This window comes from Embiotoca jacksoni, unplaced genomic scaffold (genome assembly GCF_022577435.1).
Source record: "Embiotoca jacksoni isolate LCO1_2020_lvr unplaced genomic scaffold, fEmbJac1.0.p SCAF_31, whole genome shotgun sequence".
Lineage (NCBI taxonomy): Eukaryota > Metazoa > Chordata > Actinopteri > Embiotocidae > Embiotoca > Embiotoca jacksoni.
Window position 1 is genome coordinate 2,427,219 of NW_027185383.1, and position 22,824 is coordinate 2,450,042.

Sequence of the window (22,824 nt, forward strand, 5' to 3'; positions counted from 1 at the left end):
TTCATCTTCCAACAGGACAACGACCCAAAGCACACAGCCAAGATAACAAAGGAGTGGCTTTGGGACAACTCTGTGAATGTCTTTGAGAGGCCCAGGCAGAGCCCAGACTTGAACCCGATTGAACATCTCTGGAGAGATCTGAAAATGGCTGTGCACCGACGCTCCCCATCCAACCTGATGGAGCTTGAGAGGTCCTGCAAAGAAGAATGGGAGAAACTGCCCAAGAATAGGTGTGCCAAGCTTGTAGCATCATACTCAAAAAGACTTGAGGCTGTAATTTCTGCCAAAGGTGCTTCAACAAAGTATTGAGCAAAGGCTGTGAATACTTATGTACGTGTTATATTTTCGTTCGTTATTTTTAATAGATTTGCAAAAATTTTCAACAAACTATTTTCACTTTGTCATTATGGGATATTGTGTGTAGAATTTTGAGGAGAAAAATGAATTTAATCCATTTTGGAATAAGGCTGTAACATAACAAAATGTGTAAAAAGTGAAGCGCTGTGAATACTTTCCGTATGCACTGTAAGTAGAACACAGCTGGGGATCATTTTGACCCAAGGAGGGTTAAACGACTGACTTGATTAACATTTCAATGTGTTCAGGGGTGAGATACCTTCTTTCTCTCTGTCTGTCTGCTCAGCTGTAATCTTAAGTAATTGTGTTTATTGAACACTTGAGCTGGAAGACTCCCTTGCTTTTAGAAAAAAGAGTTACAAAAGAGAAACCTGAGCCCAGGACTATTCTTTATCTGGATCTCTCTTTCTATTCTTAACCAGTTGTTTTTTTACATGATGTGAATTTGATAAGGCCTTTGATGGGACAAGATGACAGTTCTCTGGACCTCTCTGGAGGTTTAAGTGGGTTTGATTATTGATTTATCCTGAATTAGAGTTCAAGGATCATGTAGACAGATCCTCTATGACAGGCATCAGGAAGGTCCTGATATACAAGTATGCTATAAGCAGACACTGATTACCCTAAACACAAAGTTTTCTAAATAGGAAAATGCTTTTCATGGACAGCATTAAGAGGAAGGGTTTGAGGGCAAAAGGCGAACAGCAGCTCTGCCTCTTTATTCTTATAAGCATCTGAAGGTGACTGCAGAGTGAAAGTAGGGGAAATAAATGTGAAGTTTTTCCTCAGGAAGCAGAGTCCATTTCCACTTGGAAAATGGGATTTGTTTTGCGTAAACTCAGCAGAGTAAAAATAACAGAGTATAAAGGCAGAGAGCTACAGGACAATGCCGGTCACAGCAACTGCAGAAGCAGAGAGAGAAGGGACCAATGATTTGCATTAGTTTGTTTAGCCTTGTTGCAGTTTGAAAGACTTACTGTGGAGATCAGACCAGCTCAGTGAGCACTTTTCTCCAATAAATCTATCAATGCAAACTAAAACACAAGTTAAAATGTGAAGTTATTTGATCAAATCAAATCTAAATAATACAAATTTGTCAACTCTTTTTTTGTTTCACATTGAAATGAGTGAAATTTTGTAGTTTAAAGTAACCTCAAAGCTAGAGGGTTGTTTTGAAAATTCATAAAACGGTGGCAGACTGCTATTCTTTTAACTAATGCGTGTAAAATAGAGCTGAAGGACACACAATTACGTTTAATCGTTCTTCTTTTGAATAGTCTGTGGATGTTGTCCCTCCTTTCTACAACTGGCACACATCCAAATGTACATTACCATAAGAATGACTGCAGACATTCAAGGCTCCTCCTAGGTGTCATAAAGAACATGTCGTCTTTTGTTGACTCCGATGGGCCAAGGGAATCTGCCACCGCTTCACACCTTTCTGTGCTCACGTGCAAGGATCACTCCAGGATAAATGGATAATGGTGGAGATGCTTTGTGATTTAAGTAGCAGGAACTGTGAGCACAGTGTATGTGCGTGCTGGGGGGGGGAGTCGAAGCCACACCTCCGGGTATGGACATGAGTCTATAAAACACTCCACTCGCAGTGTTGATACTCACATCCTGAATCCTGGAACGCTCCTCAGCTGGCAGAAATTACGAAGCAGGCGATATATGGACACAGAAGGTCGAGTCTGCTGAAGTTTGGAGTTTTAAATTCTTGCTTTTCTCACACAAAAGTCTCACACGGCACTGATGCCTCGCATATCATCGTTTCCAAGCGTCAATTCGATGGATAATGTAAGTCGAGGATTTCTTTTTTTTTTTTTTTTGGAAATGTTATCTTTTTGCTACTATATACTTCGTTGTGAAAGTTTATTCTAACTACACGTTTTCTATTTGTGTTGTTTACAGATGTGCAAGGTGGATGAGAATGTGCCGAGCAGCGCAACAGGTGGTGCAGACAACCCGTTCGGTATAGAGTTCAGCATCGTGCAGTCTCCTGTTTCACCGTCTAAAGACGACTACGAGCTGGGGAAATATGTGGACCTCGAGTTCATTTTTACAAACACCATCGGCCCCGATGATTTGAGCACCAACAGCGGCAACATTTCTTCACCGCCCGTATGCACGTACCCCCTGCCTGAGTCGCCGGAAAGCTGCAGCGGCGGCAGCGGCGGCGGCGGCGGCGGCTCTCTGCCAGACAATCAAGCTCCTTCTCACCAGGCCGCTCAGGGCTACAACGGCACCGTAAACTTCCCAGACCCGGACCCAATGCAGAGTCTCCTGGAGGAGCTTCTCACACCTGAGATGTGTTACCCGAGGGAGAATTCGGACAGCGCAGGCAAGATAAGAGAGAGACGGGAGTACACCGAGCTGCAAGTTTTAAATCCACCAGCTCCTGCTCATCACCGAGTGGCCGCATTTTCCTCGTTTGGATACAAAATTAAAACTGAGCCTTTGGGTCACTCCTGTATGATGGCTGTTGGTGCTGGGAACTTTATGGAACAACACCAAATCCGCTCGATGCACTCAGCAGCGTTTACGCACCACCAGGCTGCAGTTCCAAGTGCGTTGCACCCGATGCAGCTCGCTGCACCTCAGGGACTAACCCAGCGCCATTTGGAGCAAATGAATCCCCATTCTCATACTAGTCAACACCACCCCCAAAACCAGTTCATGACCGCGGTGTATCACTCGCAGTACGCACAGCAGGGTGTGCCGCAGTTTCATGGAGCGTACAACATGCACCGAGAGCCTGCCCACGTTCACCACCAGCAGCATCCACCCTCAATGCAGGCACTGACGCTCACGCCTCCCTCGTCGCCCTCCTTGATGGAGTTTTATGCACAAGATGAGGCGGGGGGTATCAAGCAGAAGCGAGGCCGTAGGTCGTGGGCCAGAAAACGCGCCGCCACGCACAGCTGCGAGTTCCCCGGCTGCGGAAAAACCTACACCAAGAGCTCCCATCTGAAAGCGCACATGAGGACACACACAGGTGAGCAAGTTTCCATCTCTTCTGTTTTTTGGTTTGAAAATATTCTGATCACTGTGTTGTTCATGCACTGCAAAGCCTGTAACCTCAACAAATTATTTGTTTTATGTTTCACAGGTGAGAAGCCATATCACTGTAACTGGGACGGATGCGGCTGGAAGTTTGCAAGGTCCGACGAACTGACTCGTCACTTCAGAAAACACACCGGACACCGACCCTTCCAGTGCCACCTCTGCGAGCGTGCGTTCTCGCGCTCAGATCATCTGGCTCTCCACATGAAGAGGCACATGTAGGCCGCACTAATCGCATGGACACTTGCTTCTCTCAAACTAAACCCAACCACATTCCTGCAGGGGCATTTGGTCCCCCTGATTCAACACAGATGTGTTCTTGCATCTTGATACCACTATAAGTGCCTTTATGATTTTTGTTCATATGAATTGCAATGGATAAATTGCAGTAGCTATGTATTTAAGATGTCCTCACCCTGCCTTTGAAATAAGTTATTAATTGCTGGTGAGTGCCTTACCATGACGACTTAAAATGCTTAAAAATGAGTTTAGTACATATTGTAATGTTTACATCTTTGCTACTCAAATCAGGTCAGGGCTGTGTATTCATTTTTTTTTTTTCTTCAATGCTTTTGTTTTGAGATGAGATTTGTTTTTGTAGGTCTGGCCTATCGCTCAGACATTTTTTGTGAATGTTTTATTTTTTTGATTGACAAATTGAGGTACGCCAAAGTCAGGATCCCAACAGGTCACCCACTCAAAATTCACTCACTTTGAGTGATATTTGGGGGGAATACAGACACTGATGTGTATTTTGTGTTTGTTGTAAGTGTTTTTTTAAACAATGAAGAAATCTACTGCAACCAATGGTTGAACTGCTGTACTTGAATCTGATTTGTACCTTTCTTTAAGAATGCAATTTATAATTGCTTTCAAGGGCTCAAAATAAAAACTAAACTACCTTTTCGTCTATTTGTGTGTCATTGTCTATTTCTGATGGGTTATACACCTCCAGGTCTGTTTGCAAGTTGAAAGTTTGGCTGCAAAATCTTAACACAAAGGGCATGTTTGTAGTTATACAACACATGATAACACGTTCATGTAATTTGTTGTTTTTTTTTCTCAAAACAAAACTGTATATCTGTAACTTTTAACAGAATACAATAATTGACGGTATAGGATTAGAGACTAAACCCCGTTGAACGTGTAGCTTTATTTAAAGACATTAAAAGATACATTGCTTATGAAAGACTGCCCTCTAGTGTTCAGTCGTATAGTATTTACTTTAGGCCTCAGTTTACCAGTGTACAGTTTCCTCTTGTGTTAATGAATTGAAACCTTATTTATTCAGAAACTTAAATTAACAATAACTTCAATATATTATTGTAATTACACTGTATGTATTTGAGCCTGTATGATCAAACTGATGTGTTCCTGCCTTAAGAAATCTGGATATAGTAGGTGGTGTACCAGAACACGAAACTATTATTATTAAAAAGGAGTTACGATGCAAATCACAGGGTTCTCACCTCCAAAAAGTGTTGAGAAGTGTTTTAGCATCCAGCTATCAATACAATAACTATACACACAGTCACACAGAAACTACCGCAGCTCACAAACAAAAGAAAACCGCAGGTCTCTGGGAGCTGCAATCAGATTACTCACATTTTGGGTTATTAATTTATCTTTCCTTCTTTCTCTTCCTCAGTAAAATATGTAAACATGGTCAGAGTGCTAGATTTATGAATATCATGGTGAATCGAGATTATGTTGGGTATTATATGCAGTTCCTTTCAGTAAATCAATATGAAGATAACTAGAAATAATTAGATAACCTTATCTAAAACAGTTAAACATGGGGTTGATCGTTCTGCTTTGACTACATGGAAGCTTACCATGTCTTTCTGCCTAGAGTGAAGTACACTGCTGCCATATGAGGTTGCTTTTTTCTTATACTTGTTCCAAAAATAAGAAAGTTACACCATGTTTGATCATTTTAGTCTGTAATTTAACCTCACATTAGACAACTATTTGTCCAATTTTTCATCATTTTAACCTAGATCATTTTTTTATTTTTTTTAAATCATCCAAGTTAATTAAAAAAATTTTAGCTTTAAAAGCTAAGCTACGCAGGGTTTTTTTTTTGTTTGGCTGTGTTATTTTCAATTCGGGTTGTTGAACCAAGTGACTCCAAGGTGAATCAGTTCCACTGACCTCCTTCAGGTTCCTAGCAGGTCTTTCACTCAGCAGAGATTCAGATGGTAATCAGTGGTATGCTGCTAATTTGCAAGGTTTTTATAATGAGAGCTTGTATTTAGCAGGTGCTAAGGCAAATGGAGCAGTGTGATTATCATATCAGTAGATGTTGTGGTACTGGTAGTGACCTGTTAAAAATAACAATAAGAAGGAAGTCTTGGTCAGGAGTTTTGCAATTTGCGATTAAGGGTTTGGGAGAAGTGATAGAACACATAAACAAGTCAAGTACCACCCATAGCTCGTCAGACACACAGACTCTGTGGTGGGAGCAAGTAATCAGATTACTCCCATTTTGGTTCATTCATTTCTCTTTCCTTCTTTCTCATGCACAGTAAAATATATAAACATTGTCAGAATGCTAGACTTATGAATATCATTTTAAATATAGATGTGTTGGGTGTTTCATTTGTGTAGTATGCAGCAGTTCTTTTTAGTAAATCCTTATGTATACAATTGATATTGATTAATTAACCTAAAACAGGTAAACAGGAGGTTGATTGCTCTGCTTTGATCTGTTGTTCTGCCTCTTGTGATGCACACTGCTGCCATATTTCATTTTGTTATTCATTCCACCTCATCTGCAGCTGTTTTTGTCCTTTGTTAGTTTCCACACTCGATGTCGGTCTTGCTGTAGTTTCTACATCTGATAGCTTTTAGTATCAGTCTATGCCTGTTGTGTAAACCTGCTTTTCTTTGCATAGCTACAGCTACAGCTTGTTTTTTCTAAATCACGGTCAAAATTAAATGAAGCCTTTACTGAGGATTATATATGTGTCTGCCAACTTACCCAAAAGTAGCAGCAGTTTGTAAATACTGTTTTTGTGGTTACTTAAGAAAGTCAACATAACCCTAAACATACAGAATTTTAATAAGCCTTTCTCAGAGCAGACAATGTGACTTGTCATACTAGTACGGGTGTTACTAATAGTATTAAAGACTGCCCCAGTGAATAATGAGAGTATTAAACTGAAGTTCAATGTATTATTTACACCTGATGCTTTTCCTGCTGACCTTTGTGATTTCATTCCCATAGTAGTAACTCTCTCCTGACTTCATACATTTACTGTGTATGGGTCAAATCTTTGATGAAATGATCAGTTTGGTCTGATATTTTGAGTAAAATATTAACTACATTTGAAAAGAGATCCTTAGGTATGTGAGAGGTGATTTGACTGAGTATGTGCTGCTGTTAGCTGCACAGAGGCTGTACAACACCACACGTACTGTGAACAACAGAGTGCTCCTCAAATGAGAGGGTTTAACCTAGACTTGAAAAAGGCACGAGTGACACTGGGAGGAGTTTTATTGTACAGTTGAAGATTGTTGTCTGGAAGTGAGTTTTCCTTTGGTTCAAAATGCCTTTAAAACACCAGTTTAATAGATTTGTATTGTACAAATGTACAAAATGAAGACCACATACAGTTTTCTAAACAAGAAAAGAAAACTTATTTTGTAATTACTTGTTAATTCACAAGTGTGTTTTTATATACATCTTGGTCTGTCATTTAACCTCGTGAATCAGTTTGAGTGACTTTATTTAGGTTCCTAACAGGTTTTTGGTTTAGTAGAGGGATTCAGGTGGTAGTCAGTGGTCTGTTGCTAGTTTGCAAAGTTTTTCTAATCAAGATGTGTACTTAGCACCTGTAAGGAAAATGGAGAAGTGTGATTATCATATTAATAGATTTTATTGTGTCACTGGTAGTGACCTATTAAAAGAACAATAACAAGCAAATCATGTTCAACTGCATTAGCAACTCAGCCTGGATTGGGGGAGTGCCAGAAATGTATATAAAGAAAACATGTCAGCACAAGAAAACAGCACTTCAATTAGTTTCCCATTGATGACAGTTTGCAGCCTGATTGGTTTTCCATCCATGATGTATCGTTAGAACCTTTTTAATCGGTCTATCTTGCTCTCAAAGCATCAAATCTCCTCATAACACATGGAACTGGAAAATGTGACATCCTTTGGAGAAAATGCTGAATTCAATTTAAATCTAAGTGCACTGGAGCCTTCAGTCCTTATCTGTTGTTCTTGACACAAATCTACAGAAGAGGATTATAGCTTTTCTTTTAAGTACCATATTGGGTTTAAGTGTTTGTTTTGCTTAAATATTTGTAATGTCAGTCAACAATAAAGATGGTAAAGATAGTTCTGTCAGAGGGGGAGTTAAAAAACAACAACCCTGCTGCCTAACTTTAACACCAAATCTGAAATCAGACAGGTATGTGTGTGTGTGTGTGTGTGTGTGTGTGTGTGTGTGTGTGTGTGTGTGTGTGTGTGTGTGTGTGTGTGTGCGCGTGTGCGCGTGCGCGAGTGTGGGAGGTGGAGAGGAGAGGGGGGTAGTTACCAAAACAATGTGAATGCAAATACAAGCAGCCAAAACAAGTTTTCCTCTTTTGTCTGTTAGGGCTTGGAGACGCCAGTTGACGGTCTCACTCAAAAACTGACCCCATACATCTTTAGTGCCATCACAGTTACATTTTGAGTTAAGCACCCTCTTGTGGTCGCTCAAACAATCTGGTGTCTCTAAATTAAGCTCCCTCCAGTGGTCGCTCAAACAATCAGGTGTCTCTATGTTAATGTCATGCTGATGCCTTGGGAACCACCAGGATAAGTCCCATAATGTTGCTGGGAGAGTGACTTCTGTACGACCTGTTTGCTTTGCCTGCTACTACCACAACCCAATTTACAATAAGCTGCATAAAAATGGATGGGTAGATTTAACCATCGAAATCAAGGGGCCCCAAACCTCAACAAAGTATTTTCAATCTTAATTATGATCAAAGTAATTTTTTCACCTAAAATCTACCAAATCTGAATCATATAGCATGTAACATAAAACAGATTCATTTGTAAACAGTGACATGTAAAATTTTAAAAGGAAATTACAAATAATGCTTTCTGATAAAAGGGGCGACAGATAAAAAAAAAAATGTTGCTCTGGAGAATGTTCTCATTCAAAAACTGACCCCATACATCTTTAGTGCCATCAGTTACATTTTGAGTTAAGCACGCTCTAGTGCTCAAACAATCTGCTGTCTCTAAGGTAAGTGCCCTCTAGTGGTCGCTCAAACAATCTGCTGTCTCTAAAGTAAGCGCCCTCTAGTGGTCGCTCAAACCATCTGGTGTCTCTAAAGTAAGTGCCCTCTAGTGGTCGCTCAAACAATCTGCTGTCTCTAAGGTAAGTGCCCTCTAGTGGTCGCTCAAACAATCTGCTGTCTCTAAAGTAAGCGCCCTCCAGTGGTCGCTCAAACAATCTGGTGTCTCTACGGTAAGTGCCCTCTAGTGGTCGCTCAAACAATCTGGTGTCTCTACGGTAAGTGCCCTCTAGTGGTCGCTCAAACAATCTGCTGTCTCTAAGGTAAGTGCCCTCTAGTGGTCGCTCAAACAATCTGCTGTCTCTAAGGTAAGTGCCCTCTAGTGGTCGCTCAAACAATCTGCTGTCTCTAAGGTAAGTGCCCTCTAGTGGTCGCTCAAACAATCTGCTGTCTCTAAGGTAAGCGCCCTCTAGTGGTCGCTCAAACCATCTGGTGTCTCTAAGGTAAGCGCCCTCTAGTGGTCGCTCAAACAATCTGCTGTCTCTAAAGTAAGCGCCCTCCAGTGGTCGCTCAAACAATCTGGTGTCTCTACGGTAAGCGCCCTCTAGTGGTCGCTCAAACAATCTGCTGTCTCTAAGGTAAGTGCCCTCTAGTGGTCGCTCAAACAATCTGCTGTCTCTAAGGTAAGCGCCCTCTAGTGGTCGCTCAAACCATCTGGTGTCTCTAAAGTAAGCGCCCTCTAGTGGTCGCTCAAACCATCTGGTGTCTCTAAGGTAAGCGCCCTCTAGTGGTCGCTCAAACAATCTGGTGTCTCTAAGGTAAGTGCCCTCTAGTGGTCGCTCAAAAAATCTGCTGTCTCTAAGGTAAGTGCCCTCTTGTGGTCACTCAAAAAATCTGGTGTCTCTAAAGTAAGCGCCCTCTAGTGGTCGCTCAAACCATCTGGTGTCTCTAAGGTAAGTGACCTCTTGTGGTCGCTCAAACCATCTGGTGTCTCTAAAGTAAGCGCCCTCTAGTGGTCGCTCAAACAATCTGGTGTCTCTAAGGTAAGTGCCCTCTAGTGGTCGCTCAAAAAATCTGCTGTCTCTAAGGTAAGTGCCCTCTTGTGGTCACTCAAAAAATCTGGTGTCTCTAAAGTAAGCGCCCTCTAGTGGTCGCTCAAACCATCTGGTGTCTCTAAGGTAAGTGCCCTCTTGTGGTCGCTCAAACCATCTGGTGTCTCTAAAGTAAGCGCCCTCTAGTGGTCGCTCAAACAATCTGCTGTCTCTAAGGTAAGTGCCCTCTAGTGGTCGCTCAAACAATCTGCTGTCTCTAAGGTAAGTGCCCTCTAGTGGTCGCTCAAACAATCTGCTGTCTCTAAGGTAAGCGCCCTCTAGTGGTCGCTCAAACAATCTGCTGTCTCTAAGGTAAGCGCCCTGTAGTGGTCGCTCAAACAATCTGCTGTCTCTAAGGTAAGTGCCCTCTAGTGGTCGCTCAAACAATCTGCTGTCTCTAAGGTAAGCGCCCTCTAGTGGTCGCTCAAACCATCTGGTGTCTCTAAAGTAAGTGCCCTCTAGTGGTCGCTCAAACAATCTGCTGTCTCTAAGGTAAGTGCCCTCTAGTGGTCGCTCAAACAATCTGCTGTCTCTAAGGTAAGTGCCCTCTAGTGGTCGCTCAAACAATCTGCTGTCTCTAAAGTAAGTGCCCTCTAGTGGTCGCTCAAACAATCTGCTGTCTCTAAGGTAAGTGCCCTCTAGTGGTCGCTCAAACAATCTGCTGTCTCTAAGGTAAGTGCCCTCTAGTGGTCACTCAAACAATCTGGTGTCTCTAAATTAAACGTCCTCAAGTGGTCGCACAAACAATCTAGTGTCTTATTATCCAATGATCTTTGAATTTAGGTGAAATGACCATGAACTTTTAACACCGTGGCGCATACATATATTTAATGTGAGTTTTCCCTTATATGGTTGAGGCAGGTTGCTGCTTGGTTTGTGTTTCCAACCACGAGTCGGGACGGTTTTACAAAACTGTGATTACTGTTGTCATGGCGAGGTTGCATAATGTTAACAAAGTAGTAGCTTTAACACATAATGTTCCAAATGATCATTTTTACCCAAACCATTATTTTTCTAACTGCTAACCAGAGGGTATTTGTGCCTAGACATAACCAGGGGATGCTGACGAGGGAAACACTCCTGTGGGTTATATTTAAGGGCAGGAACAAACAACCATTATGGTCGTATAGGTTGCAGGGGTTGCTTTTCCTGTGTCGTTCTAATGAGCAGTTACAAACAACTATTACTATCCTGTGTTTGTATCCACACCTATTAGAGGGACTTTACTTTTTTTTTTCAGTGCCACGCACTTTGCAAGTTTGGCTCATGCTTTTGTATCTAATGAATGTTATAAAGAAAAATATTGTCATAAAAAATGTCAATGGTAATGAAAGGGAGTGCGTGGATGTCCTTGTGTTTTAGGGCAAACAATAATGTATTCAAAATCAATCTCACAGAGCTCATCACACAAAACAAAAAGCAATATTTGATTACTTTGATCTTTGTTATCCTCCAAATCAAAAATCAACAATATTTTGCATTGAACCACTCTGTAACATGTCCCTTTAACCATTTCACTTTAGTGTGATTAATATAGTAATTTGCTGTGTGTGTGTGTGTGTGTGTGTGTGTGTGTGTGTGTGTGTGTGTGTGTGTGTGTGTGTGTGTGTGTGTTGTCAAGGAGGCTTAGCTATGTGTGCCCCCGTAGCTTTGTTTACATAACCCAAGGGATTCTGGGCTTTGTCAACTGTCACTGGGTCAGAAGTCATACTCCATAAGGCAGTGTGTTAAGGCAGTAAGGCAGGGACCGATCAACAATAACCAATAATCCAAATGTTTGATTAAGTATGCTTTAAGTTACAGTCCAACTTTGGCTCTAATTATGACATCAGTGGACATGCAAAGTCAGAAATGAGTGGATCACATTATAAACCCTTACAGGAAACATGTGTTTTGACACAGCTTTACTCTCTGACATGACTCCTTCAACACTGCAGTGTGGAACACAACCACCTTCTGAATGTAAAAACGTCCCCAACTGTCCAAGACCACGTAAAACTTAGCAGCTATATCAATGTCTTAAAGCTGCACAGATCAATAACTCTTATATTAACAATTCATGAAGTGACTATGTGAAAATTAAGCCAAATACTTCTCTCAGGAGTTGGAGGAGATCAGACCAGAGATTAAAGAAAGACTGAATATTGAACTGACATTTGCCTGAAATGTCAGTTCAATAGTTTTTTGGCCAGAAACAAACGTGATAATGTAAATGGTGTATTTACTTCAAAATAAACAAATTCATTACTTCCTGAATGAAGCTTTAAATAAACTTGACAACATACAAGTCAGGTGTCTGATATAGAATCTGTTAATTATTTATTCATATATGTCCAAAGTACAATTTAAGAAACATCCCAATAAGTTAAAAATGTTCCAGTTCCACTCATCCGTGTTTCCTCTCTTAAAATACTTTCAAGCAAGAATAAATGCACATTTCCTGTATTTAAACATCAACTTGTGTAAATGCTTTTGCCATGTTTGATGATTTACATAACTTTTCACACACATGATGGTGCAAACTCGTATCTCTCTTTTCTGTGAAAAACGGCACCTGTGTGGTTTTCTGAAATTTAGTTATATAACAGATATACAGTATTTCATAGCACATGTTCCTGTCTCCTGATTAAAACAAATGAAAATGAAACCAACAAACTAGCCAGACAACAAATATAATGGAAATGTTCCGTCTTTCTAAAATCTTGCAAAGCTTCAAGGAAGTGCTGTCCACAGAAGTTTGAGGCCTTTGGCCTCTTTTTGTAGCAGGAATTGAGTATAAGGCTGCAAAAAGGCCGGAAAGCTCTCTTCTCTTCATGTTTCTGCTTCTTGCCTTATAGAGGGTTTCCATAGCATTTCAATTTATAGATTTACAATAATTGTTTTTCTAATTTAGAGTTTTTATAAAGGCTTTGAGGTTGTGCCCTAAAATAAAACATTTGAAAAAATAAATAAATGTATGATTAAAGTACATGTTGGGAAAGCTTGCCGTGTGTTCTCAGTAGAAAGTCCTCAACAATCTTTTTAATCAACATTTTATTTGCTTTGCCAATAATGAGTTAAATTATGTTTTTTCTGCGACAGATTTACGCAGTGGTGGACAAAGACGTTTTCAGATCCTTTATTTGAAGTAAAAGATTTACATTGTAAAGTATAATTACTTCATTACTAATAAAAGTCTTGCATTCAACATCCCGTAGTTAGAATATCAAAAGTAAGGCAAAAATGAATCCTCATAAATGTTACAAGAAGCCCCAACTTGTTATCATTGTTTCAAACTTATAACAAGAACATTAATGTTGAATAAGTGAACCCTCTGGTGGTATCTGGTCAACATCAGCACTGCAGTGTGAGAGCTTGGAATCTGGGAACAGGGCCTCCAGTGAGGGACGAGACAGAAGCAACTTAACAGGTAGTCGGTGGATTTGTCAGAAAAAGAAATAGTAGTGGTCATGCCAAAAGTATGTAAGCACAAGTCATACTAGTTTAGATGTAGAAGAGGTAGAGCAGGGGTGGTTGGTGTGAGTATTGATGGGAATATTGAGGGGATGCCAGGACTGCTGTTGAGCCTTCCCGATGAAACACCGGTGAAGGGAGATGCCCACTTGATAACCACAGTTAGAAACACTCTCAGCATGTTGTTGAGGCCTTGTACGATAGTGTCTTATTCGGGTGTATGAACATAGCATGCCTAGTGTTGGCAGAGCATCCTGTGAATTATAAGGGAAGACAGGTAGCAATATTGAGACAGATGACCCTTACGGTGTTATTCAGCGTTAATATTGTACTTTTTGTGTACTATAAAACAAAAAAACAGAAATTAAAACTTCATTTATTATTTATACATTTGTCTTAAAAATATGACCAGATCTTTATCAAAGATACAATGAGGAGTGAAAACTATATATTTTCACTCATAATTCACAAATAATAGTATTGTTCTTGTCACCATCATCCAAAAAGGCACAGTGTTGGTTTGTGAACCTCGTTGGTTAATGGCATAACGGAAGCTAACTGGAGTTGGGAGTTGGAAAACCTTGACTCCAATCAGTGAAACAAGAATGGAGGTGAGGGAACAGCTCTTCATCTAGAGGGTGGAAATGTTTTCCAAAGTTTATCAAAGTATTTTTTTGAGCGAGGTGTCTGTCCAGCTGGTTTAAGAATATAGGCGACTGTATCTTTGATGCTGCTTGTCTGGAGGATGTCAAAGTCACACAAAGGAGCCTTTATTGTTGTAAGCCTACAACGTCATAGACTTTTTGTATTCCTTATTCCCATCATGGTCATGACATCTGTATCCAGAAAAAAAGCCTATTTCATAATTCCCCTTTTTTTCCCATCTAAAGGAATTTTAAACATGCAAATTAGTTGTGTGTCCATTGATTTTACTACCTATTTTGTGGGCTCATCAGGCATTAGAGGCTGTTTTGTTTGCGATCAAAATGAATGAATCTCATTACACAAATATTTACCCATCACCCTGTTATAACTCCTCACCTCCCTCCTCTCACCCCAGCCTCTGACCACCACCACCGCCGCCGCCTGCATGCGTAGCCTCCTCCTCCTCCGCTTTCCCCTCCACCCTGCTTGCGCCAGAAATAAGGTAAAGCCCACATCTTGCATGCCAAAAACCCTCCGTGGGGCCATCATCCATTCCACGGCTGCATCTGTCATCCGTCAAAAAAAACCACTCTTTATGTTATTTGTGGACGCCCCGAAAAGCATCCATGTAGCACACACACACACACGTTGCACTGTACGGAGCCGAGGCTATACCACACCTGTCTGGAGCATCGCATTGACTCATTACCTCTGCCTTCACCGGGACTGATGAGAGATGTGAAATCGCGTTATCATCAAAATGCACTGTGCTGCATGTTGGATCACATCTTGCTTGCAAACACATACACACATACATACACACACACACACACACACACACACACACACACACACAAAGCCACATGCATAGGTTCTGTGAGAGGTATCGTTGCGGCATGCTCTCATAACAAAAGAATGAGCAACACATGCATTCACCCTCCCCACTGAACACGTGTAGCTTCACTAATTATGCATTACGTAGAGGTAAAGAGGGGATCATCACAGTGGTGGTAAACACCTCTCATAATTATAGTATTCCTGTGTCTGAGGCACTCAAGTTTGGGTCCTCATGACCATAAGGCTTTTATTTAACAATTTAAAATGTATTATTAGTCTTTATTGATACCTACCTGCTTTTACCTATAGTTCAATAGCAGCCTAACTGAGAGATTGCGGAGGCTCTATAATAACCCAACAGAGAGCAGGCAGTGTAGGGACTGATGCAGCAGGCTGCACCAGGAGCCCCTGACAGGTTGTGTGTGTGTCGTTGGACAGAGAGCCCTCACATGTTGCTGCCCCCCTTCTGTGTTGGAGTGGAAAAGGGAGGAGGGCTTTAAGGAGGAGCTGTTGGCCTGGCAGTGACCGAAGAGGGGGTACGGAAGACAAGGTGATGCAACTTCCAATAACCCAATATTGGCGGAAAAAAAAAAACGTGGACTACAAGGCTGGAGCCAAAAGACGCGAGACTCACCTCCACGGTAAGAAGCAACGCCTTTTCACAAGAGGATGAGGAAGTATGTGGTGTTTTTTTTATGTATGTTTCCTGCCTTTTAGCTTAATAATAGGCTGGTGGTCAGCACAGCATGGACTGTAACGTGGTTAAATGCTTTTAAAGGAGCAGCTTTGTGTTTAATGTGAAGGCAGCATGACAGTTTGTTAGGAAGAGAAACACTCAACAATTGTCTTTTCTATTAAAGGTGATACCAGTTTAAGTTATTCATAGTTTGATGCATAATGTCTCAAAGCTCATATTGAACGGCAGCAAGGAGAAACACGTGGCACTAGTTGTGGCCTCCCCCTTGTTATGACCACTTATGGTGGGGAGGGGGGTGGGAGGTGAAGGGGGGGCATTTCCGTGTTTAAATATTCTTTTTTAATCACTTCCTGTCAAGTTATGTTATGTTATGTTATGTTATGTTATGTTATGTTATGTTATGTTATGTTATGTTATGTTATATAGCAGCATCGTTTTCTGTTTGACAATTAGAGTGAAGGTGATCATAAGATAGGCTACTATATAGCTGTGTAGTGAACATGACATTACACTGCACAATATATTATTGTAGAATATAATATTACAGAATTAATACAAAACTTAAATGGCAATCACTTCTATAATAATCATAATTATCTCAATATTACAGCCAAATCAACAATTGATTTTGGACAACTATTGCTCCAGCATCGATATTAAATGTTTGATGAACATTCATTCATAACAGACACACAAAACATAAACGATGGAATGACTGCATACTAATTATAATTCCTTAACTCTGATCATTGGCTTATTGATCTGTGTCATCTTTGATTCATGGAGCCTAAAACTGAATCAACAATTATACTAAAAGAAATACTTGTAGAATAAAATAAAATAAAATAATTCATGTAATATTAATTTGACTCTCTGCATCATTTCTTAAGTCTAAGGAAATACCAGCAGTCTGTTTAGTCTTTTTAAATTTGTGTTATGTATATAGTGCTGTTATGATCATCATATTTTAGTTGAGGATTCATTTGGATATAACTAACCGTGATCAGTGATTTTTTTTGTGTGTGTTCATTTTATGCCACGATTAAAGTCTGAGCCCATCATAGTTTTATAATAATACACATACACCTAATGGCAGACATTGTTAGGGTTGGACATTTGAACATATAAATACCACCTTTGACCACCAAATGGCCTTAAGATGATAAGTGACACGAGATGAACAGTTGGTGGCGCTAATTCAGCACTCATGTCATTAAATCAGAGCAGGAGGAGCCACAACAAGATGGCGTCATTTAAAGCGCGCCAGTCAGTCCTGACATGATGTGGAAATGAGGGGGAAATTTTGATGGAAATCTGACATTTCTGTTAGTTTCATACAGTTACTTTAAATAGATTAATGAAAATTACGTTAACAATTAATACAATAACAAAATGATTGCCGTCAGTTCAATCAAGTGCAATCAGGGAACTATGTAATAATTAGAACAGGCCTGTATGTGTGTAAGTGTTTCACATGGAAAAGGTACCTGAAAAAGGACATTGTTGGTACAGATTTAAAGTATCTGATGAATACATCCCTAATGATGAACAAACATTTTTGATAATGATCCCTAACACCCATTTCTTGTTACTAATCAACTTTTTATGTAATTTTTATCAAGCAAGCTGTTATTAATAATATAAAATTAATGAAAATATTTTTAAGAAACAAAAAAACAAAACAAAAACATGTCAATCACAATTTCCACAATTTGACTTCCTTTTTTCTGACTGACAGTCAGAAAATATTTACTCTACAAATATTCTCATTCCAGGAACTCAAAGATTTTGTTCTGTATAAAATGTTCTGTCAATCAGTGAAGCACCTCATCAACTACACTTGTAGTGCAGCAGATTATAATGTAGCTGTGGTAGGCTGCAGTCAGGGACAGTTAATAGAGCTGAAACAATTAGTGGATTAAATAATGAAGTTATGAACAGAGCAATAATAGGTAACAATTTGCAACATCAAATCAATTTTCAAGTCAGGTTTTCAGCACAAATGCAATCGTTCCACCTCCACAAAGGACAGCTTTTGATAGTTTACTCTGTTTTATCAAATTTTAAACTGATCAGTTTTTGACTGTAAGTTGAACAAAACAAGACATTTAAATGAACATGAACATGAAATGTGATGAGCATTTCTATTCTTTGGCACTTTATACCTCAAGTGAACAATTGATGAACTGAGAAAATATCCTGCAGATTAATTAATTATGAAGATAATCACTAGTTCCACAAGTGATAATTATTACAGTTTTTTGAAGTAAGTCATTTTTCATATGTGAATGCAGTTTAAACCCTGCCATCAAAAAAAGTAAGACTGTGTTCTATATGTTTCACTTTTATTCCTATAACATAATCAAACAGGTTGTGGACCCAAAGGTAAAAGTAGGCCGTGTCAACAGAAGCTGTGCATGCATGAATGGCAGTAAACCCTGCCCCCATCACAGAGGCACACCTCCCTCTTCCCTCCATATCCTCACCAGCACACAGGAGCGCCTTTCTTTCATCCAGCCCTCAAGTTTTCCGTGTGCTCTCCTTATGCAGTGCTCTGTTGGCCAGTCTGTGTTTAATCTAAAAAGACTCCTTTACCCTAATCATAACAGTTTAGTTATGAACTCAGTTATGAAAGCCAGTAAAAGAAAATCTACAAGAAATACATCAAAAGTACTTAAACTTGAGTGTTTCATGAAAGTATCATCTTTTTAAAAGAAGCCTTCTTTATTTAGATTATTTAATCACAAATTAAAGATGATAAAGATTAATAATATTGATAATATTGAATATTTTTACAGTGATATGCAGTTTTACTCATGGGTAGACAAGGCACTAACAACTGAATTTATTTATTTAGTATTTATTCACTGCTTTTATTATAATTTTTTTTCTCTAAAATAATTATTTTTATCTATCTTATTTTATGTATACATATTTGCAAATGTTTTCAAATTGTGTGCACCTTTTTTGTGTTTCTATGCTGCTGTGACGACTAAATTTCCCCACTGTGGTATTAATAAAGTCTAAATCTAATCTAATCTAATCTGAATCAATTGCTTCAACAAAGCGATTTCTTTATGACATCACTGATTCATAATTTATATCGTGTGCATGAGTTTCGGTTCACTTTGCCTTTAAGTGACTAGGATTCACATATAGGTTAGGTTAGGTTAGGTAGGTTAGGTAGTTACTTTATTAATCCCCGAGGGGACATTTTTTTCGCTACAGCAGCATACAGAAGCAACAAGATAATAATAGAACAATAAAATAGCAGTAAAATTTATAAAATATAAATATAAAATATAAAATGCACAGTATATACAGTGTATACAGTACAGTATATATCTATATATATTATATACAAACAACCAAAAACACAGTCAACAGTATTATTTTGCCAGAGGTGAGTTATTGTACAGTCTTATTGCGGTCGGCAGGAATGATGATATAGTGAAGTTTAGCAGCAGAGGCATGCCAAACACAAGCACCATGAAATGTCTCTTAAGATTTGCCTTTAAGAGATGCCTTTATTAGAACTGTGGACTACGGCTGAAAGGACTTTGAGTCATTGGCTGTGATTGGTGACATCAACTGCCAGATTATTGACTAATAAGGGGAAGTAGTAGTAGTGGGAACTTTTAACACTGGGGAAGTAGGAAAGTCACTTCCACCTTAGGGTGTTTTCATGTTAAAGCTTGGGATCATGAAGGTTTCAGAGATACAGTCTGTGGATTCAGAACTTGGAAGCTCAGTACTGTCAGCGTCTCTGTTATTCTGCGCCTTGAGCCATACATCCCCCATGTGGCCAAAGCACGTCCCAATGCTATACGCCTAAAATGAAATGCGGTACTCGTTGTGAAAAAACAATAAAGAATTATCATGCACAACTGTGGTTGCCCTCAGCTATATGGAGCTTTTTAGCATCTTTCAGCAATATGTTTTGATTTCACAGCTTTACTGTTTTGGTTCATTCTCACCACACCAGCGGGACCAGACAGCTGGAAAAAGCTTTGATAAAACCAATGTTTGGTAGCTGCCCAAATTTAGCTGGTTAACACACCATTTAAGATTTGGTGCAAACAAAAACGGAGCTAAAATGAGGGAGAATATTAGACTTAAATTTGTTTGGTGAACAGAAACACAACTCTAAATGACTGCTAATGTTCATCTGCATCTTCTGGGTGTGCAAATAGTTAATTGTTTGCTAACACCTACATTATAAAAACATTAATAATATGGTCGCCGTTGTATTTCATATTTGTTTTGCTGCCTCAGAGTGTCAATTGTTGATAGAAAATTTGTAGCATATTTGTAATAGTGTCAAATATCTGTAATGGTGGAATTTTCCTATGGCTTCTATCAGACGGTTTTCACAGTGAGCTCTTAGGTATTTCCATGTTATTTTGTGAAGTATTGGTCTGGATGTCTGGATATCTGGTATGCCCAAATACTCCTGGACTAGAGGTGGAAGAGGGTGAGTCTGTGAAACACATTGAAAGAGTTGAAGAAAAGCAAAAGAAAATGCAGTTATTGATGACTTTATGTTTTTACCATCCCTAATATAGTTTTTGATGAGTCATCTATTGACAGGTAGTGTGTGGCATCAGTTTTTGATAAATACTTCTACCTAAATAAGCTTAAAATAAATACAATATTAGCAGCAATACAATATTACCAATAGGTTAACTTTATATCACAGTTCTTTGTACTTAATAGGTGGCTGCTTTGATCACACATCTTCAAAGTTAAATACAGTAATGGTGCTTCTAACTTATCCAGGAAAGCTCACTGAAGAGAGGAACAGCCAGGAGAATAGTCAGAAAGGTGCAGTGTGGGGTGAGATCTATCTACAGTATGTGCTGCCATCACTAGGGGGCACCAAAGCACAGCTCAACTTTGCTGTTTGGAATTAGTTGTGTGGTGCGCCATCTCAAAGTGGTTTCAGCCATGAAACATCAGGTGTGTTTTGTACCCAGTCTGAGCAGAAGTGTTGCCTGGTCTAACTCAGAGCTAAAATTATCTACAGGGCCATCAGAGGAAGCTTATCTGGTTGGAAAACTACCCATTGTGGCAACATTCCTTCTGCATAGCTTCATCACGTGTGGCAAAGCATGACAGAAATGAAACCTCCTTAGTGGAAATGTGTCATTTGAAGAAGAACGGACAAACACCTGTAGCGTGAATTATGGTGCAGCATGCTGGTAAATTTGATTTCCTACTATTATAGTAAGTTAAACTGTAAGTACTTATTTAAAATAAAAACTACAACAAAAGTAGCATATTTTATGGAACATATTTATTCACTATATCATTTAAAGTAAACTTACCTGAAAATGGACTTTTAAATTGAAAAGAAATTGTTCTGACAGTTGAAAAAAAAAAAAAAAATCTACTTTTTTGTTGTCCTGCAAAGAGTAAGTTGACAAGATAAATATCTTGTATGTACTTCACTTGCAGAACTGCAAGTCTGTGTGTTTAGAACACAGACTTGCACAGTGCACCTTGACAGGTTATTTCCAAAACACTTGTTGTGGTTTACGTGTTAGCTAACATTTGCCTGGACTTGATGGGCCTGTATACCCGGGCCAAGTTGATTGGTTGTTACGTTGTGGGAGGTTTAAGGCACAGGGTTAGGATCAGTTCGGGAGATTGGTCAGAGACTTGTCAAACATGTGTGCTGTGTTGAAAGTCTAGTTATAAGCACAAAAATACTCTGTTATTGTTACAGCACATCGTGCACTCACCTCCCATTGTCAACAAGGTAGCTACTTTAGTGGCTAGTTTTTTTTAACCACTCAATTATTTGCAAACTGCAAATAATCAATCTAGGAGGTGCAGACGTTCATCTGTTTGCTCACCAGCGAATATGTATGCTCCATTGTTACACTGTGTGTCGCACTGTGTGTTGAAGATGACATCACTGTAGTTACATGTGGCGTTGCTATAGTAACCGCAGGCCCAGTAATACTTTGAAGTGTGAAAGCCATTTGTGATTTGATATTTAGGCTGTTTGTGATGTGATGTATTTGTGATTTGTGGTGCGTTTGATTGTTATTGTCTGTGGTGTTGTTTCTGGGCCAAGGTCTCGTTCCATTTGAAGATAGGAGAGGTCAGTCCCTGCTCGGGTGTATATGCGCTCGTGTGTTTTTGTTATATCAGCGGCTATTGATTATCATCAGCATATGCCTTTGAAAAGGTTTGCTCGGCTCTATTTTCACTGTCCTATCCTCTGTTCAGCAGTGATTCTAGCTCAGTTGGATTGGCAGAGCATTGAGAAAAAGCTCAAATTGTTTTTATTTTTTTTTTTTAAATTCAGTAGATTTATTGCTATTGATAATGTGTTTTTTGTGTTTTTTCTGTGCCCTCCTTCAAGTCCAACTTGTCTTTCATTGCAGTCATTGCTATTTTAAATGGCACTATTAAAAAAAAACCATCACGATCCATGTGCTTCATATTAAAATCCCATATCTTCTCATTCACAATGCCATTGCCTTATTGTAAGAATTCTTATTTTTTTGTCCAAAGTGACACAGTTTGCTGGCTCTATTTACTGGGTGTTGAACAAAGGTCGAAGCGTAGTTACCGCTGCTTTGAGAGCCATCACAATTTCTTTGTCGTTTGTCGTTTGCACAGCGTGAGAGAGGGGCTGTCTATCATGACAGACCAGAGCTGATGGAGTCCCAATCACACTGCTGCATATGGACTTTATTGATAATAGACACAGCTGCTTTGCAAGCCCAACAATATGATGCATTGTAAACATGGCTAGCAATAATGGATGCTGTTTTGTCTTGAAACCACTGTGTTGTACTTCATGTCAGACCGGGGCCGAGGGCTCTCATGCTGCTACAATGTAGATGTGGTATGCAAATCAAAAACATCTCTTATGAGTGTAGGATTACAGGGGGCTGGTGTTGCATCTTTCTGTTCGATAAAGGAAAATGATTAGTGAGTCCTTCTTGCATAGTGTAACCACAATTGCTCCAAAGATGGCTTAGCAACCTTTAAAAATGGCAGCTAAACTATTTACAGTATCTTTCGGTTGTGTGCTTTGTGACTTGCAGTTCTTTGACTCGACAGGTTGTCTTGTCCCCAGAAAATGGGGCCCCAACAAAGACATACTCATAATGGTTAATGTATAACTGTGATATTGTCCCATTTTCTTTTACTGGTTCTAATATGTCATTGAGGTCAAGAGGGCTGACCTAAAACTGCATAAACTAAAGCCTCTTTTTTTTTGCTGTCTCTTTGTGATGGCATTGCGTTAAGTCTCTTTTTATATGTCAGAGCTTGAGAAAGGACCTTTGACTTTTGCTCTCCCTACAACATTGTCGCCTCCATGTAGTGATCCGTCACTTTTTGAACTCATTTAACTTTAAAGACTTGGAAGGCCAAGGGGTTTAAAGACAAGGCAAGGACAGGCCTTAAGAGAAATGAGAC

General features: G+C 39.5%; 2 protein-coding genes across 2 annotated transcripts in view; both read left to right on the forward strand.

Moving 5' to 3' along the window:
- The first annotated feature begins 1,993 nt into the window (after positions 1-1,993).
- klf17 (Kruppel like factor 17) lies at positions 1,994-4,329 on the forward strand. The gene is made up of 3 exons (XM_069164491.1): positions 1,994-2,157; positions 2,272-3,355; positions 3,470-4,329. The coding sequence occupies exons 1-3, from the start codon at positions 2,113-2,115 to the stop codon at positions 3,643-3,645; spliced, it is 1,305 nt and encodes a 434-aa protein (XP_069020592.1). The 5' UTR covers positions 1,994-2,112; the 3' UTR covers positions 3,646-4,329.
- Positions 4,330-15,132: 10,803 nt separating this feature from the next.
- Positions 15,133-22,824, forward strand: part of slc6a9 (solute carrier family 6 member 9) — a 78,224-nt gene continuing 70,532 nt past the window's right edge. Inside the window, exon 1 of the mRNA XM_069164438.1 lies at positions 15,133-15,328. The gene's annotated coding sequence lies outside the window, so the exon portion shown is untranslated. The remainder of the gene's footprint in view (positions 15,329-22,824) is intronic.